Source organism: Chenopodium quinoa, unplaced genomic scaffold (assembly GCF_001683475.1).
Source record: "Chenopodium quinoa cultivar QQ74 unplaced genomic scaffold, ASM168347v1, whole genome shotgun sequence".
NCBI lineage: Eukaryota > Viridiplantae > Streptophyta > Magnoliopsida > Caryophyllales > Amaranthaceae > Chenopodium > Chenopodium quinoa.
The window spans coordinates 242,293-260,566 of NW_018742558.1; the positions used below are offsets into that span (position 1 = coordinate 242,293).

The 18,274-nt window shown below is 34.4% G+C and overlaps 3 protein-coding genes across 3 annotated transcripts; 1 reads left to right on the forward strand and 2 right to left on the reverse strand.

The window, feature by feature from the left end:
- Positions 1–4,995: 4,995 nt before the first annotated feature.
- LOC110720542 (isocitrate dehydrogenase [NAD] regulatory subunit 1, mitochondrial-like) lies at positions 4,996–7,567 on the reverse strand. Its single transcript, XM_021899579.1, has 5 exons — positions 7,526–7,567; positions 7,052–7,291; positions 6,803–6,881; positions 5,971–6,167; positions 4,996–5,459 (listed from the first exon to the last, which is right to left on the reverse strand). Exons 1-4 carry the CDS (start codon positions 7,565–7,567, stop codon positions 6,064–6,066), a joined length of 465 nt encoding a protein of 154 aa, XP_021755271.1. The 3' UTR covers positions 4,996–5,459; positions 5,971–6,063.
- Positions 7,568–10,797: 3,230 nt separating this feature from the next.
- On the forward strand, positions 10,798–12,768 carry LOC110720556 (11S globulin seed storage protein 2-like). Its single transcript, XM_021899592.1, has 3 exons — positions 10,798–10,993; positions 11,729–12,449; positions 12,618–12,768. The coding sequence occupies exons 1-3, from the start codon at positions 10,798–10,800 to the stop codon at positions 12,766–12,768; spliced, it is 1,068 nt and encodes a 355-aa protein (XP_021755284.1).
- Positions 12,769–13,824: 1,056 nt separating this feature from the next.
- LOC110720543 lies at positions 13,825–15,427 on the reverse strand. Its single transcript, XM_021899580.1, has 2 exons — positions 15,348–15,427; positions 13,825–14,827 (listed from the first exon to the last, which is right to left on the reverse strand). Exons 1-2 carry the CDS (start codon positions 15,425–15,427, stop codon positions 13,825–13,827), a joined length of 1,083 nt encoding a protein of 360 aa, XP_021755272.1.
- Positions 15,428–18,274: the final 2,847 nt, after the last annotated feature.

Sequence of the window (18,274 nt, forward strand, 5' to 3'; positions counted from 1 at the left end):
CTGTACAATTATAAAATTAATGTACTCCGTAACTTTTCTGATTTTTACAATTTACTGTGTTATTATAAAATATTGTGCTTAATCTTGGCCTCTTGGGTTGCCACAATTTTTGGTCTACTTTTTAGGCCAATGTGTGTGTAAAATTTCATAGAACAAGGGAGTGACTTCTATAAACAATGCTAAATCGTAAATTAATTCCTTGCATATATTAGTTGTAAAATATTTCTTATAATACCGTCCATGTAAGCATGAACCCGAACTTCGGGTTTTTTCCCATATAGAACTGTTAATGGTATTAGCGATTTTACTTAATGAAGGACTAATCGCTGGTCCCTGCAGGCACATGTACGGTGCTTCGTACAACCGTTTTATAGGAAACAACATAATATATAATATAGAAAAGTAATGAACAAATTGTTATAGTGAAAAAAATATACTATTAAAATGTAATGAACATATACCTAGAGTGTAAAGAACATACTATTAAAATGTAATGAATATATACCTAGAGTGAAAAGAACATACTATTAAAATGTAATGAATATATACCTAGAGTGAAAAGAACATATTATTAAAATGTAATGAAACATATACATAGAGTAAAAAGAACATATTTGCCCCAAAAAGAGTGAAAAAACCATATGTCCGTGTTATTTGATTGTGAGTTCTATGTACTTTTATTTATGTCATAATGTTCATTGCTTATTGTGAAATATTCTTTGAATTTTGTCTTCAAATCAAGGTGGGTAATATAAATAATGCTCATTACATAATATTATCATATTTATCAATATTACAGATGTTCATTAGATATTTAAACCAAAAAAAAAAACATAAAACTTGATGTTCTTTACAAAACAATTGTATGTTCTTTACAAAACATATACATGTTCTTTCAGCGTTTATTGTCTGTATCAAGTATAGTACAGCTGTCTATACCTTGAAATTTTCAATGAAGGACCACTAATATTATTAGAGGTTCTATAATAGTATTAGCGGTTCTAAAGTCGTTAATCTATATCTTAACAAACTACTTTACCATTATCCCCATACATATTAAATATATTACGTAGTATTAAAACTAGTCAAAACATAGGTGGAGCACGTATTATTATAAGAGTGCAACAAAACAAGTTCACTTTATTATTAGGGATATAATCATACGAAATACGGAGTATAAATTATGGACGAACAGTAATTTCAAAAGGTTGGTATGTAACTGAAAATCTTGAATTTATGCATAAAAAACATTTGAAAATCATATGGTTAAAATACTGGCTTGATTAATTTTATTATGGTGCAATTCTTGGAAAACATCTACTCTGTACATTGCATATCCTAGTTAAAAGTCATATTGAATATAGAATCTCTAATACCATTAACGGTTGTATATTAAGTATAACTGCCTTTGTTGTTAGCGTTTTATAATAATAATAAAATAAATAAAATAAAAATTAAAAACAAAGCTTGGATCCGAACCTACGTGAATGATATTGCGAGAAATGGTTTATAAACAAACGTATGTAAGGAATTAGTTTATGATATAACATTATTCATACAAATTGTTTAGAATAAGGCTATTGGTTACCCATTTTATGTTGGGATGAAGAGAGAGAATGTAATATTTCCTCTGTTTCTTTTTCGTTGACACGTTTCTTTAGGGCCCTGTTCTCATTGACTGAACTCAGCTGAATCGAACTGAACTGAACTGAACTGAAATGAATATTTTATAAATGAAGGAAATTAGGAGCTGAACTAAACTAAACTGAATTGAAATGAGCTGAACTAAACTGAACTGAAAATAAACGTATGAGAACAGACCCTTAGTCACATTTGTTGTGGGATTTGTTAAACATCGCCCACAAATTACTACATAAAGCCCGCATTTTATAATTTTTTGACAAATTTGCCCTTTTTATAATTTTAACCGAAAACAAATTTTTCGCACTAAAAAAATGTGGATCACCGAAGAGACGTCGTCGGCGGCGATATGCACCGGAGAGTCGCCATCGTCGCCGGAAAACGAGGTTCGTAACGTATCGTAAGGACGAAATGGTGGCTGGCGCCTAGCCGAGAAGGCCATGCCGTGGTTGTGGCGCCTAGCCAGGACGCCGCCACCGTGGCATAGGCGCCTGGTGGGGAAGCCTTACCCATGGGAGTGGCGCGTGGCCAGGACGCCGGAGCCACGGCCGGGGCGCCTGGCCAGGACGCCGCCACCATGGCGGCGGCGTCCTAGCCAGGCGCCCCCACCGTGGCTCCGGCGTCCTGGCCAGGCGCCACTAGGGGCTGCTTTAAAATTTTTTTTTTTTTTTTAATTTAATTTCTCTTTTTTTTTCTTTTTTTTTTTTTGAATTTTTTGTTTGTTTGTTTGTTTGTTTTTGTTTTTTTTGATTTGTTTTTTATAATTATGTTTTTTTTATGGATTTTTGTTTGCGTTTGTTTAATTTTGTTTTAATTTTTTTTTGAATTAAATTTTTTTTAATAAAGTTTTTTTAATGCATCTTTTAAACCAAAACAAAAAACTCACAAAACTTAAAAAATATAAAATTATAAAAACTTAAAAAAAGAAGAACATCAAAATTTTAAAAAAAATTTATAAAAAAAAAAGGGAACATTAAATTTTTTTTAAGTAAAAAAACAAATTCAAAAAAAAAAACAAAAACAATAAACAAGAACATAAAATTAAAAATTAAAAAAAAAAAAAAAGAGGAACATAAAATTTTTAAAAAAAAAGCAACAAAATTTAAAAAAAAATAAAAAAAATCAGAAACATAAAATTTAAAATTAAAAAAAAGAAAAACAAATTTAAAAAAAACAAAAAAAAAAAAATTATTTTCGAAAATAAAATTTCAAATTTAAAACCAAAAAAAAATTAAAAAAAAAATATATAACAAGGCGCCTAGGCCAGACGCCGTGACGGTGGCGGCGGCGCCTAGCCCAGACGCCACTACCACGGCGGCGGCGCATTGGCCAGACGCTGGTGCCGTGGTGGTGGCGTCTGGGCTAGGCGCCGCCGCCACCGTCACGGCGTCTGGCCTAGGCGCCTCCGCCGTGGTGGTGGCGTCTGGCCTTGGCGCCGCCACCGCCTCCGAACTTTTTTTTTTTATTTTTTAAAAACAAAATTAATAAAAAATACCTTCTCGCCGGAAAACCGCTGTCCACCCGCCGCCGGTGCCGCTACTTCCTTGCCGGGCCGCCTCGACATCGCTCGGAAAGTTTTTTAGAGAGAGAAAGTGGAAGTAGAGAATAGAGAGAAGAAATTGTGTTTTTTACTTTGAGGGCAAAAGTGTCATTTCACTCTAATTTTGTGGGCTTTATGTGGAGATTTGCGGGCGATGTTTAGCAATCCACTTTGTCAATGCACAAATTAAATCATTAATATCTTAATTTACCGATAAGCAAAAATTATAAAAAGTTGATATTATGAAAATATACATTGTGATTAATCTAACAAGCAAGATCCCACTTGATTATATTTTTCCTTACATATAAATCTCAAAACATGGTCAAAGGGAGGTAGGTAAATATTGCTAAAGTCAAAATGTGTCAACTAATAAAAAACAAAGGTAGTATACAAGTTACAATTAAAAAATAGGAGAGATATATGATTTAAACTGCGAGAGAGCTTTGCCATGGTCATGGTCATGGTCATGGTCATGGTCATGAGCTTAATAAGAAAGAAAGAGGTTCCAAAAATTACAATATGAATGAGTGAATGACTAAACTATGATCAAAAAAAAAAAAAAAAAAAAAAGTTCTGGTTAGAAAATTTGTCAATTTTTTTTTTAAATGCAACATTTTGGGTAAACTTTTATAAAGCTTTATTGTAAAAAAAAATCTCGAACTGAAAAATTTTATAATCAAAGAAAGCTAGTACCACTAATTCACTTAATTAATATCTAATATTTCAATTGCTCTATAGTCTCTAAGTCTCATTTAACTATTTAGTAATTTTCGGAAAAAAAAATAAAATAAAATAAAGGACTATTTCAGCTTAAATGGCCAAGAAAACTAAAATCGGAGAGAGAAGGGAGGAGTATTTCAATTAAGTTTAGAAATATGCAAATTAAGTGAATAATATATTAAACCAAAATTACCTTAATTAAAGTTTAGATGATTTCAATTAAGTTCATATATCATGCAAATTAGATAAATAATATATTTATTCAAAACTACCTTTATTAAATTTCAATTTTCTCTAAAAACATACTCGTATTAAATATTAAGAGCTTATCCAACTTTAATTCAAGAATCAAGATTATCCCTATTTGCTAAAAACATTACCCCAAGGCCAATATAGAATAATGAGAGCGGATACACATACAACCATTGGAGGAATTTTAAAGGGAGGAATGTTAGGCATGTAGAAATGCATAACAAAGGGCATTCATGTAATTATACATATGTACAAATGAATGCATATTCTGGTATCATTGGATGATCAAAGGGTACCACTGAATATACAGTGATCCTATATATGCATAATGGTATTATATATGCATTCAGTTGTACTAAATTTATACATAAATAGTACCACTGAGTTACCAATAAACTTTCAGTGAAACAATCAGCATGTGCACTAGTGGAAAAAAGGTTATCCGTAACGGGCAAAAAAGGCCCATCCATAACGGCCAGCGTCCGTTACGTATGCTTCCGTTACGGATGGCCATTATTATTCATAACGGGCACCGTCCGTTACGAATAACTACTTATTCGTAACGGGCACTTACAATGTCCGTTACGAATAAGTAGTTATTCGTAACGGGCGGACGTTTCAGGTGCCCGTTACGAATAGGTGCCCGTTACGAATAACTGTAAATGCCCGTTACAAATAAGTAGTTATTCGTAACGGGCGCCGTCCGTTACGAATAACAACTTATTCGTAACGGACATTGTAATATCCGTTACGAATAATCTCCGAATAAGACAAAAAATTAGGGGCATTTGTAACTAGCATTTCAGGTGCTAGTTACAAATCCCCTATTCTTCTTTCCATTTACCACCCAAATTATTACATTCTAAAAGACTTATTATTCCTTGACAAACAACAATACTAATAACACCTGCATATTTGCAGTAAAATATCATGTAAATGCTAGACAAATCTTGTATTACACACTGTACTACTACTTGTTTTTTTATACTCTCCTATATACACTTATGACTTCCTGTTAAATTCTCAGCAAATTTCATCTGACATCATTAGAACAGTTGCTTCTGCATTCTCTTGTCAGCATTCTCTTCCTAACCTTGTTTTTCATCTGCATCAGTTGCAGATAACATATCCCCTGCAGCTGTATTGACCGGTCTCTCGGACTCATCAATATTCCCTGAGGTCGAACCAGGAAGATTATGCATGACAGAGGAAGATGGTGGTCAAACTAACTCACCACTCCCATGAGCAGACTCCATAATAATAATGCATGACCCAGCACAAGCCTTCTGTTTACTTTCAAGACCTGAAACCAAAACAATATTAATCTAATAGTCCGGATAAACTGAAACAGTAAACAAAACACACTAGTAGAGAAAGACTTCTACATAACACCACATAAAAATTATCCGGTCACAGCCCATGTGAAGAACTAAAGAAAGCATCTTGATAAATATTCTCATCACCTTCACAAGTATATTATCTTTTATAATCCATATAAAACTCTAGTGTATACTCAATTTTAAGCTTTCAATATAACAACTTTACAAGTATAAAATATATATTTAAAATAAATAACTAAATAAAAGCCTTGTTCGTTCTAGCCTATATCTTTTCCCTTGTGTGAGAATCGTTAGAGTATAAAAATCAATCTTGAATTGCACTTTTTTGCCAAGATGCCAACATAAAAGTATTTAGAAGCTATCAAGAACATACATAGCTTAGGATGCAGAACTCAGGGATATCTTAAAGCTACGGGAGATGCATAAATTTGATGAATGAATTACACAGAAAAACACAAAAGGATGAGTACTGACCGACTATGGAAAACTGCAGCCCAAAACCAACAATTCATTGCCAAGACACCATAGATATGCCACAATCCAGAATATTCATAATATGTCTTCCGCTTATCCGTCAAAGGCAACTTGTAATAAACAAGAATAAAGAATGATATCCAACCGTGAAATTGTATGGCAAGATTGAGGGCAGAAAGAGATACAGAAACAGGTTCCTGGAGAAACAAATGGAAACCAATTAAAGGTATTAGAACCTATGCACTTCTTCAAGGTTGTCAATCAAGCAACTAGGCAAGAACTTAATATCTATCGGATGCTCAACCCCAATACGATGTCATTAGCTGTCCAATTTGCTCAACTTAACAAGCTCACAGGTGAGTAATGAGCTAATGGCTTATGAATAGTCCCATATCAAAAAGGTTTATTTACTTTAAACGGCTAGAGTGTAACTTTGACGTTCCCAAAATTTCCAATTGGTTTCAGGATGGAACCACCTTAAACGAACATCTAATAAGTCCAACTATCCACCATCGCGACCACAACACGGGATATAATCCACTTTAACATTCCCCTCTACCACCTCACCCTTCATTGACCACTAAAACTTAAGATCTAATAAGTAATCTAATTATGAAGGTCAAACAACCCATTGCAAAAGACTCCGGGTAGAATAAAATTGTAACATTAAATCATCGAACCAATTCTTCAAAAAAAAAAGAAACAAGACCAAAAGCATATACTTCGGATATGGCACAGACCAATATAAAGTTAAGAGTTCTTATGACACGCAAATTTAATGTACAAAAGGAAACTGAAAAAGAGTGAGGTTGCAAAGGTTAAAGGACAATACCTCCTGGCATGACCCCAGTTCCTCCAGCACTACCAGCAGCAACATTAGACACAAGATTACCATATAAGTTTGGCGTAACCTGTCAAATGTAAAACACAACAGACCTCATCAGAAAATGTATTATCAGATTGCCACTGTATTTTCATAAAAGCATATGAGAATATGACTATATGAGTAGTCAGAGTATATTACATGATATTAAAGGATATAGTCATGAGGAAGAGAAGAAATAGGAATTAGGATATATACCATCACATCAAATTTCTCAGGCTTTGACACAAGCTGCATGCAGCAGTTGTCCACAATGATCTCATTATACTCAATGGTAGGGTACTGTGCTGCAATCTCCCGGCAAGATTCTAAGAAAAGCCCGTCTGCAAGTTTCATGATGTTTGCTTTATGCACAACAATCACATTCTTTCTGTTGTTCAAGTAAGCATATTCAAATGCATACTTTGCAACGTGTTCAGAGCAGAACTTTGTTATCACCTAGTACAATAGAATTAGCTTTAATCTTTTAGACAACAAGATAAAGGCAATAACTATACAGAGATTTTAAAAACAGACATTAAACTCAATCTTCTAGAACGTAGAGGAAAAAAAAAGCCAACTATCAGCAACACAATGGCTTTGCGTTTCAAACAGAACTTTTAGTAGCATAATGTCAATTGCAAAAGAAATGAGTTCTTATTTTTTTTCTTGACAGCCCTTACAGGGCAATACAAATGACTTCACATTGCAAAGATGAGATGGATTTGCAGACATTTAGAAGCACATCCAAAGATAGCAAGATATAATATAAAAAGAGGCCAACATAAACCAAATTGATATAGAGCTCTAGAAGAATAGTTTGATGTAAACCAAATTGCTTTACATAGAAATGTTACAAAGTTAATAAAGAAAACAAAAGAAATTTGGTCTAATATCCCTAAATAAAAAGTAATAAAAAGAATATGATCCTTCTTCCTCTTAATAGACATATTAGCATCTATATATCCATAGCATACCTTCAAAAATAGTCAAAAGTCAGACCATAAATCACTGATGGGCATACATATCATTTCCAAGATATCATTAGTCACTACAAAATTGTAAATTATCAATCTATGTGAAAGTAAAAGGCATTATAATACACTTATCATAAAATTATGCATAAAAGAATATTAATCTGACAAACTAACAATAATTCCACACATTAAATTAAAATAATAATAAGAATAGTAATTAATGATTCAGTTGTGCCATGGCTATATGCTTTAGATCAATTAGTTCAATAAGGCCCATATACAGGGTCTGTTACACATCATGCTTTGAAAGGACACATTAAACTTCATTAACCTAATAAATTAAACATTATTTTATTCCAGTATTGAGTAAACTAAATTACGTTACTTGTTCTTGGTCAGGTCAAGCCACCATGCCTAATACATCAGAAAAAGGAAAGAAGCCAGATATTCCCAGAATTCGATTGTTATCATTTTAACAAGGCAGCCAAATCTTTTATACTGTGCATAATATAATTTATTTGTTAGAGTCCGCAAACAATTTAGCCTCAACTCATATTTTCCTCCCTCATAATGGATGTGACATACTACCACATAGGCACATACAACTTCAACCATCAATAGAAACAGAAAGGTTAGATGATGATACGAAGAAGAATCATATAAAATGCAGATACACACCATTTTATATATTTCATCATTCTAATCAATCTAACAAACTTATAGAAATTAGCTAGACACTAAGCCCTTGAAAATTTCTACTGGTATTTGAACCGATCAAGAGTCTCACCTGTCTTAATTCAGGAGCCTTTTTACTATCATGATCCATGGCTGAACTAAGAATTAAATTAACGACAAACCCTCAAATGTAAAACAGATATTCAATGAAAAAAAGGTATTTTACCTCAGATCTGCTTCATTCCAAACTATAGCCAAGATCTCCAGTCGACAGAAGACACCATCAGCGATGAACTTTCGCTTCTTGCTCATCTGAATCGCCATGATTATAGTGATTTTCGAGGAGAGAGAACAGAGAAGAGAACCGAGGAGAGAGAAGAGAGAGACGGCTGCAAGCTTGCAAATGAGGAGCAAAAAGAAACAAAATGAGGGTTTTTTAAAAACAAAATATCTAGCAAAATTAACACAAACCCATAAATCATCCAAATCAAGTCACACATATTAGATCAAACAAACCCATAAAGAAAAAAAAATCAAAATGAACCCAGAAAGAAAAATTAAAATAAAACCCCCAAAAAAGAGAAATTAGTTCACCTTCAGAGATAGAATTTTGAATCTCGGCACATTTTGCATTCTGAATCTACCGAATCTTCGCGAGTAATTCACCAACAGGACCCGAAACCACCATCGAAGCATCTTCAGTCGTAGAAGTTAGGGCACTATCTTATGCATGTTCCGTTGTTCGTATATCCACATAGAGATGAAAAAAATGGAGGAGATTGAGTGAGGAGAAGAGGGAGATAGAGTGAAATGATAGAGGAGAGAGGAAAGAGGAGCATGACGGCTTGAGAAGAGTGGAAGTAAGGAACCCTAGTTATAACTACAAGTCTATAAGAACGGGCTTTTCTCATCAGTTGGGCCAAATTCAACATTTGTAACGGGTGCTATCTTGTCTGTTACGAATAAATAAGTATTCGTAACGGACATTATATTGTCCGTTACGAATACTTATTTATTCGTAACGGGCAATATGGTGCCCGTTACGAATAATATGTATTTGTAACGGACTGTTATTTTGTCCGTTACGAATATGTTTATTGTAACGGGCATAACTTTGCCCGTTACAAATAGCCTGTTAAGAATGACAATTTATCCACTAGTGGTGGTCCCCCATCACGTGATACAATCCGACCAAAAAATAAGTGGGGTCTACCTATAGACCTCTCTCTTCCTATCTCTCTCCTCTTTTCTTTCTCTACCATTTATTTTTACAATATTTTAATCAATGTTATGTAGTTACAAATACATAACATTCCTCCATTTCCACTTCCTCCAACCATTTTATGTTGTCCCTACATACAACACCATTAAAAATTTGACACATCAACAGAAAATGAGAGAAAGTTATGAGTCAAATATAAATTGAATTTAATGGAACTTGTGTCTATTATTTTAGCCAATAGAAACATGACAAATGAGAGTTATATGTAGGGAGTAGGGACTGTTTCGGGGTTTTCTGATGTCCTGCGGGAGAGTTACAATTCCGAGACTGGAACCGGACGCCTGTACCTGCAAAACAAACGGATGCTCCGAATGATTGGAGATCCGTCTCCGATGGTCAAGTTAGTACTTGATTAAGGAGTAATTAATGCGGAAATTAAAGTGATTGGGTCTCTCTAGGTGAGAGAGTTTAATGTGTGTAATCTGCGTCTTCTCCCTTAATGAGGATTAAGGGAGGTATTTATAACCTCGGGAAACGTGCCAATCTAGGTTTAGGTTAACCTTGGGCTGATTGGGCTTCCCACGGAAGTTGGGCCTAGGTGACCGGTTATCCCAGGTGTCATGGGAAGGACACGTGTCGTGTCGTAATTGGTCCATAGTGGACGGATCATTGCTTGACACGTGACAGGCTCCTATTGGCCCATGTGACGGACACATGGCGGAACCTGATTGGTCCACTTGTCAGATGGTGATTGGTGGGGAAAAATCCCCTAATCAGAGACCACATACAACAATTGTATGTATAGCCTTTACCCAGAATAATCTTTAAAATCATATTTCACGTGAATTTTCCCAAAAATAAATCATTAATGAAATACTCTAAAGCTACTTTATTACTTAATTAAAAATTTAAATTCTTATCCAAGTAATTATCCTAATCCTTATCATAATGTAATTGTTAGCCCATTTAAACCTATAAATACCCCCTTACTTTTTCTTCTTTTCTTACGTACCTATTCGTTGATATAACTGTTCTCTTAGAAATCAAACCATTAAACTTTTTTTCCTTTCTCTTTGTTAATCCAAAAAATAATGGAGCTTGATTTGTCACCAAAGTTGTCAAAGAAGATCTATGGAGGTGAAGGCGGTTCTTACCATTCATGGAATCCCTCTGAACTTCCCATGCTTAAGGAAGGTGACATTGTAGCCGCTAAGCTTTCTCTTAACAAACTTGGTTTCGCGCTTCCTCGTTACTCCGATTCTTCTAAGGTTGCTTATGTTCTTCAAGGTATAATATAATCTTTTCTTGAAATACTCTCAATTTATTGAATTTTTTTTTCCTAAGATGATTAATGTTTAAAAAGTTTGACGTATTAGTATATCATATTGATTAAATTGTACGTTTGAATTATTAATAATAATTTATTAGTTTTTGAATAATTATATACATTACTCTTATAAATTGATTAACTCAACTTGGTTTATTTATTTATTTATACATTACTCGTATTTTTTATCAGGCCAATATAGAATAATCTTTAAAATCGCTTCTTTGTAACTGTTATTATGATTGCATAATATGATCGAGTGTATGTAACACACTAACAGTCTAACACAATGCTCTATAAACCGTGGAGATTTACTGTATCATTATTTTTGGAAATGTTACCTATAGTAGTACTCTTATGACTGAGTGTAACACATAAATTATGCAGTATTAAATTGTATGTAAAATATTATGCAGATGCATTAGAGTTTGTGATAATTTTTTTAATTTAGAAATATTGTTAATTGTTTGTGTTACGGTCAAGAAAAGTCAATTCAAGACTCGTTTTTGGGTGATCGAAAATTTAACATATAATGTGATGGATAGTTTGATATTTTAACATGAGCCTTTGATGATTGATATTTTTGATAATAATAAGTCAATTATGTTGTTCTTACACCGCCTTTTTGTTCCTATTTTTATTCATATGTTTCTTTAGTATGATTTATGTAAACATATGATTTTTTGTTACATTAGGTGAAGGAATTGCTGGAATCACACTCCCTGAAAGAGAGGAGAAGGTGATTGCAATCAAGAAGGGAGATGCAATTGCTCTGCCTTTCGGCGTTGTCACATGGTGGTACAACAAACAGGACACTGAACTAACTGTCCTGTTCTTAGGTGAAACCTCCAAGGCTCACAAGCGCGGTGAGTTCACTGATTTCTTCCTCACCGGAGCCAATGGAATCTTCACCGGATTCACAACCGAGTTTGTAGGGAGGGCATGGGACTTACCCGAAGATATAGTCAACACCCTAGTCAATAACCAACTCTCTAATGGCATAGTCAGGCTTGATAAATCCCACAATATGCCCGAACCAAAGAAGGAACACCGCGATGGAATGGTACTGAACTGCGAGGAAGCACCCTTGGATGTTGACATCAAGGGTGGAGGTAGAGTAGTAGTGCTCAACACTAAGAACTTGCCTTTGGTGGGTGAGGTAGGCCTTGTGGCTGACCTTGTTAGGCTCAATGGGAAAGCTATGTGCTCGCCCGGGTTCTCTTGTGACTCAGCCCTTCAAGTGACCTACATTGTTAGAGGGAGTGGCCGAGTTCAAGTCGTTGGGGTTGATGGTAAGAGGGTGTTGGAAACAACGGTCAAGTCCGGAAATTTGTTCATTGTGCCTAGGTTCTTTGTGGTTTCAAAGATTGCTGATGATGAAGGTTTAGAGTGGTTTTCTATCATTAGTACCCCAAAGTAAGTACCTTCTTTACCTTGTATATTTTGATATGCTTCTTATAAACTGTATTTGAACGCTACACTAGGAAATTCCCTTGTGTAGATGACTTCCTAATGTCTATTTTTCTTACTTGTAAAAAAAGCTATTTATACTCGTTAATAATGTTATTTCTGTGGTGGTTGCAGTCCTATTTTTACACACTTGGCGGGGAAGACTTCGGTGTGGAAGGCATTGTCACCACAAGTGCTAGAAGCAGCCTTTAAGGTGCCTACTGAAATCGAGCAGCAGTTTCGATCAAAGAGGACTTCTGATGAGATCTTCTTTCCTCCAAATTAAGAAGATGAAATATTGCTTACAAGAATTTTACTAATATTGTTTTAGACAACCAAGAATAAGTGATTCTTTTCGCATAATAATTGAGTACTCTGTACTTTAGATATTGTACTCGATAATTTTATTTCATTTATATTATGGATATTAAACGTTGTGTTTTCGTAGAATTTTATACTTCCTTTTTATTTTTAAATCTTGGCTTTCTGGCTTTCCCTTTTGTCCGACCAATATGATCAACAATTACTTCCGTTCTAAGTATTGAACTACTTTCATGGGTTTTAACACTGATTTATACTAGCTATTTTTTACAAAAAAAATAAAATAATATAAAAATAATTGACAGGAATAATCTCACTTTTTTTTCCTTTCTCTTTGTTAATCCAAAAAATAATAGTAGACTTGAATTAAAAATGCAACACTTTTAAAATGCAGGAATGAATTGTTGCAAATTTTACCCACTAGATGCAAGTCATGCAACACTTATAGTCAAACATTGCATTATATATAAGTAAATATATATACAACATTTTAACTTCTAGTGTTGCTAATTGAATCAAATTGAACACATACAACTGTAAATTATAGGCATTGCCTCAAAACTATTGCATAAGCTAGTTTTGTAATAGTAGCCGGCTTGGGGGTTCTATGAAATCTCGATCAAGGTTGTGGGATTTGTAATCTCGAGAACCTGTTTTGCAATTTCAATTAACTGAACAAACAATAGGTTCAAATTTTAGTTTCAATAATCACACACTTTTATTAATTGAAACACTTATTTGATAGGCATACATCCCATTAATAAAGATATAGTAATTAAAAGTCGGATCTTCGATGCCTTTAGAACCGCATCAACAACGTAAATACATAAATGAAACAGCTTATTAAGCTTTCTCAAAGAGTAAATAAAAATGCAGATCAATCGACAATCACAGAGGTTCATATACAGTTTCATAGATGAAGCCATAGGACTCAACACCCCTACAAATACCACCGTCCAACTTAGTTGTAACCCTATCCCCATTAGCGCGTACATCTGTCTGAATGTAAGAAAAGGGAATATCATACATGGCTTCTGTCCCGAGCACCCTTGTATTCAGTTTTGACATCCTTGGAGAAATCGTTAGATTGTCCGAACTGTATTGCTTTTGACATTTCAGTCCCTATTTCAATTTTTCCTCCAGCGATAATGGGGATTCCGGTTGTCACTTTTGCCTTGACACCTACTGTCAAGGAAGTAGTATTACTCCATGTACTAACCCGAGTTTTACTAAAACTCACCCCTTTCACAATCTCATGCGCCACCGTTGTTCTGTTGGGAACTGTAACATTAGCGGCTACAAGGGGTCTGTTGTTATAAATCCTACCATCCTCAAGCCGAAATTGGACTTCAATGTTCCTTGAGATCACAGGTTCACTTACTATTAATTGCGCTTCAAGTTCCATACTCGTTGCTGCAGCATTCAAACAACGTGTCTTGCCTTCTGTAGTCAGGCTTTTGCAGAATCTTTTGTTGCCTCCGTTACGTAGAGCAATGACATTGTCATCGACCTTAAACACCTCAAATAATGTGTCAAGATTATTAGAACTAGTATCATAAGTGTCAGCCCAAATCCAATTAGGACTACGTCTCCAATACTTTCCAAAGAAGAGAGACTTGACGCGAATCTCTCCGGTCTCAGTGACAAAGATCTCGTAGTGGCTTGCTGTATCCATATCATCCGCCCCGGAAAACTCGTTGTACTCGTGACGTTGAACCCACCTACCACGCAAGTAACGCTCATTCACGAAGCCTTTGAACGTCACGAGTTTAGGCAGTATCACTACAGATGCTAAATCAACTGGCGTAAATATATCTTTACTGCTAATGCAATTTGTTTCTTTAACTCTCAAAAACAATTGACCACCTATAGTACTAACTTGTACATCGGAGTTTGACCCAACATGATATAATGAAACTTTTTTGCCATAAAATTTGAGTCTAAACAGTGTACAATTCCATGCTGACTTATCTTTCACTGGTTCATCGGATGTCGCTGCAATATAACCACTACTTTGGGATTCGCTGCATACATAAAGATCTATAAAAGTTACAACGCTGCTAGATTATTACAATGATTTCACTATAGGTTTCTTTGAATTATAATTATAAATCCTTAACACAATTGCCAAACGCCCAAGTTATCAAAAATAAATAAATAGATAAAAATAAAAATTGCCAAACGCCCAAACATTACACACATATTGACATACTGCTATATCAATGCACTAGCATAACAATAGATGTATTAAATTAAATACTCTATATTAGTTTATCATGAGGCTGTCCCCATTGATATCCGATATCAACCAAGTTTGTTAATATTGTTGGAATAAAGGAAGAAAAAAACAAGTTTAAAGGAGTAGTTTTTGATTTCTTGCTTGCCCTGGCTACCAGGGCTGGCGGAAGAAAGTAGAAACTAATTTTTAACAAAAACGAAGAATTCTCTTGTTCCCGGGCAGATCGGGCAAGCTCGCCCGGCCGGGCGTGAGAAGCATTTTTTTGCTTGGCGATCTCGCCCGGTCCAGGCAAGTGGGTGGGATACCGAGTTCTTGAGCGTCTTTTTGCCTTCTTCTTGGATCCCTTTCCCTTTATTGATGCTTGAGATTCTTCATGTTCTTCCATCCATCTTTATATATTGAAGAATCATTTTCCTGATTTGATACACTTGATAATAATAATCAAACACAATAGCTTAAACACATTTTCTATATTGGGCATAAGTTACTTGGCTCCAACCTTCCACCCAAAAGTGTCTTTGAGTGGAAGTGGTGTGTTAACCTTAGGGAATCTGCCGGCGAATACAATTGTGCACCTCGATTGCACCAAAATTTCGTTTTCAAGTCAGTGATTTGCATCACGACACACCGTACTCTTTCATTGTAATAAGATCATCTTTTCGATCTTATTATTTTAATTTCATTATAGCCTTGGAAATTCTTCTTATATTACAACAATTTGAAAGCGAAATTATTATTTTCATGGCTACTAATTGGGTATTAATCGAAAGATTAAATGCGCAAAGAAAAATAATTTTTGAAGAAAAATTATGTTCACGTTTTTCTGGAAGCAACCCAAAGATGGTCCCCGATCGAAGGTCATTTGTTGTCGGATTTGGCTGAAATTTTGGGAGCTTGTTTGGGACATATGACGCTTCATTTTCAATGGTTGGATCGTTGATAGCTGCTCACGTTTGGGAGTTACGGCTTCAAAGTTGAGCTGCATTTTTTTTTGAAGAGGATTTGTGGGCGTACGACGGAGAATGCTCATTTGACACTTGAATTAATTCAAGGGAGGTCCTTTCTAAATTAATTTAAATTTGATTATGCTTAGCATGTGATTTTAATTCTAATAATCATCTTGGCAAATATATGAGTTGTGATTTATGGCATTATAATGTTGGTTGATTATTTTGTCCATAAATTGTTGGTTACATGATTATTAGTTTATAGGCTAATGTATAATCCATGTTATATATGTGTGATATTACATGGTATGATTATTTCTATTTCTTATTTCTATACTTATGGTTTGAACTTAGTACTTAGAAATATGTTAATTAGTTTTATTTACCAATTTGTTGGTTTTATAAACATTTGGATTATTTTGTTTATTGGGTAAGTATATATATTAGGGCTATTGTTTTAGATCAATGTCTATTAGCAATTTGGTGAATACCTAATTTTTTACATGCCTATTTTGATAGATAGTTCATGTTTATTTAAGACTTGTTAAAATGTAGGTCAAGTTTTACCATGATTTTTGTTACAATGAGTATGATGTGGAGTATGATACAATGTCAAAGTCTATTACCTTTGGTACATATGTGTTGATATACATATATATTTTTGTCTTGCTTGTGGAGACTTTGTTCATGCTCATAATAATGCTCTATTTGCATAATTCTTCTCAATAACTTGTGTTGATTCTATCAATTTTTAAATTTGAGAAGTTTTTGAATGAGAATTATGTGATTATCTTGTGAAGAGTCATATGTGTATTTTATCCATGGAGAATATCCTTTGTGGTTGTTGTTTTTGCGACTCTTAACTGTGCCATAGTTCTTATCGGGAATGCATGACTACTTTTAGTATTTTTAATACTCTTGAAATATTTTTGGTGACTATTTTTGATTTTTTAGTGTTAACTAAGTTGTGTTAACCTTGTGATAAATTTTTGGGAGTATGATAATGCTTGAATTATTATTTAATTCAATGGTTATATTATTTTACTCCTTTATTTGTGTCACCTTAAGAGCGAGTTTTCAAGAGTTACTAATTCTTGTTGCACGTTTTGCTCATTTTTGTTCTTACTTGGTTCAATTTGGTTTTTTATTGACATATGTTTAAGGAATCTTTATCGATTTCCTTATGTGTGGGAAGTGATTCTTAAGAATTTTATTTCTTTTGATGCTATGTTTAGTAAATCTCCACATGATGCCAATATGATTCAAGTAAAGAACATGGATCCAAATGTGCTTCAAATAGCTCAAATCACTTAGTGGATGCACAATCAATACAAGTGGTGGTCGTTGGGTTGTTCATCATTTGTCGCTAAGGTAAATTATTAGAGGCACCATGAAGGTATGTTCACATATTCTTTCCTCCATAATCAACTATGTTTTGATTTTAGACTTAACTTTGGCATGTGGGGGTTATGATTCTATGAGTGTATAAAATTTTGTAGTAGGAATTTAGTCCTTTTATGCCCCATGTGAAAGGATTAGAGTTTACCATGTCTAATTTCAATACTTAAGTTGAAGATTCTATCGTCCAATGTGGGGGAAAAGTATATGAGAATAATTGTTGGACTCAAAATCTTGGTTTATTTGATGTCTTGTTTTTGCTTTTTAAGCAATTGATAGTATGCTCCATGACTTTGTATGTGAATGTTGGATTATTGGAGTATCTCCATGTACTGCAATTTTTAGCATCCTTTACTTTAATGTTTTGTTTTTAGCAATTTTATGCATTATGTCATGGTTAAGTTATTGGCTATGCATTTTGGATTTCTCATGTCTCTTGATTGCTATATTCCCATATATGTATTTATTTTATTTATTGAGTAAACAAGTTGGCTATTATGGGCTTCTACTGCTACAAAGTCATGTCGTTCGGACTAAAGAACGCAGGAGCAACGTATCAAAGGCTCGTCAACAAAATGTTCAAAGAACAACTAGGGGACACTATGGAAGTATACATCGACGACATGCTAGTCAAGTCCAAAAAGGCGAAAGATCATATCGGCCACCTCAAGCAATCCTTCGACGTCCTCAGACAGTACGGTATGAAACTGAATCCCACTAAATGTTCCTTTGGAGTATCTGCAGGAAAATTCTTGGGGTACATCGTGACTTAAAGAGGGATCGAAGCAAGTCCCGACCAGAACAAATCCATTATCAACATCCAGGCCCCTAGGAATGTTAAAGAAGTACAAAAGTTGACGGGGCGCGTCGCAGCATTAAACAGGTTC

Bases quoted from the DNA above. Each gene is read 5' to 3' on its own strand.
- LOC110720542 (XM_021899579.1), bottom strand. From the start codon at position 7,567: ATGTCTGCAAATCCATCTCATCTTTGCAATGTGAAGTCATTT. The intron at 7,292-7,525 runs GTATTGCCCTGT...CTATTGTACTAG, and splicing joins TTTGCAATGTGAAGTCATTT to GTGATAACAAAGTTCTGCTC. The intron at 6,882-7,051 runs GTATATATCCTA...TACATTTGACAG, and splicing joins CTGAGAAATTTGATGTGATG to GTTACGCCAAACTTATATGG.
- LOC110720556 (XM_021899592.1), top strand. From the start codon at position 10,798: ATGGAGCTTGATTTGTCACCAAAGTTGTCAAAGAAGATCTATGGAGGT. The intron at 10,994-11,728 runs GTATAATATAAT...TTGTTACATTAG, and splicing joins GGTTGCTTATGTTCTTCAAG to GTGAAGGAATTGCTGGAATC. The intron at 12,450-12,617 runs GTAAGTACCTTC...TGGTGGTTGCAG, and splicing joins TCTATCATTAGTACCCCAAA to TCCTATTTTTACACACTTGG.
- LOC110720543 (XM_021899580.1), bottom strand. From the start codon at position 15,427: ATGGAAGAACATGAAGAATCTCAAGCATCAATAAAGGGAAAGGGATCC. The intron at 14,828-15,347 runs GTATCCCACCCA...TTATGTATGCAG, and splicing joins AAAAGACGCTCAAGAACTCG to CGAATCCCAAAGTAGTGGTT.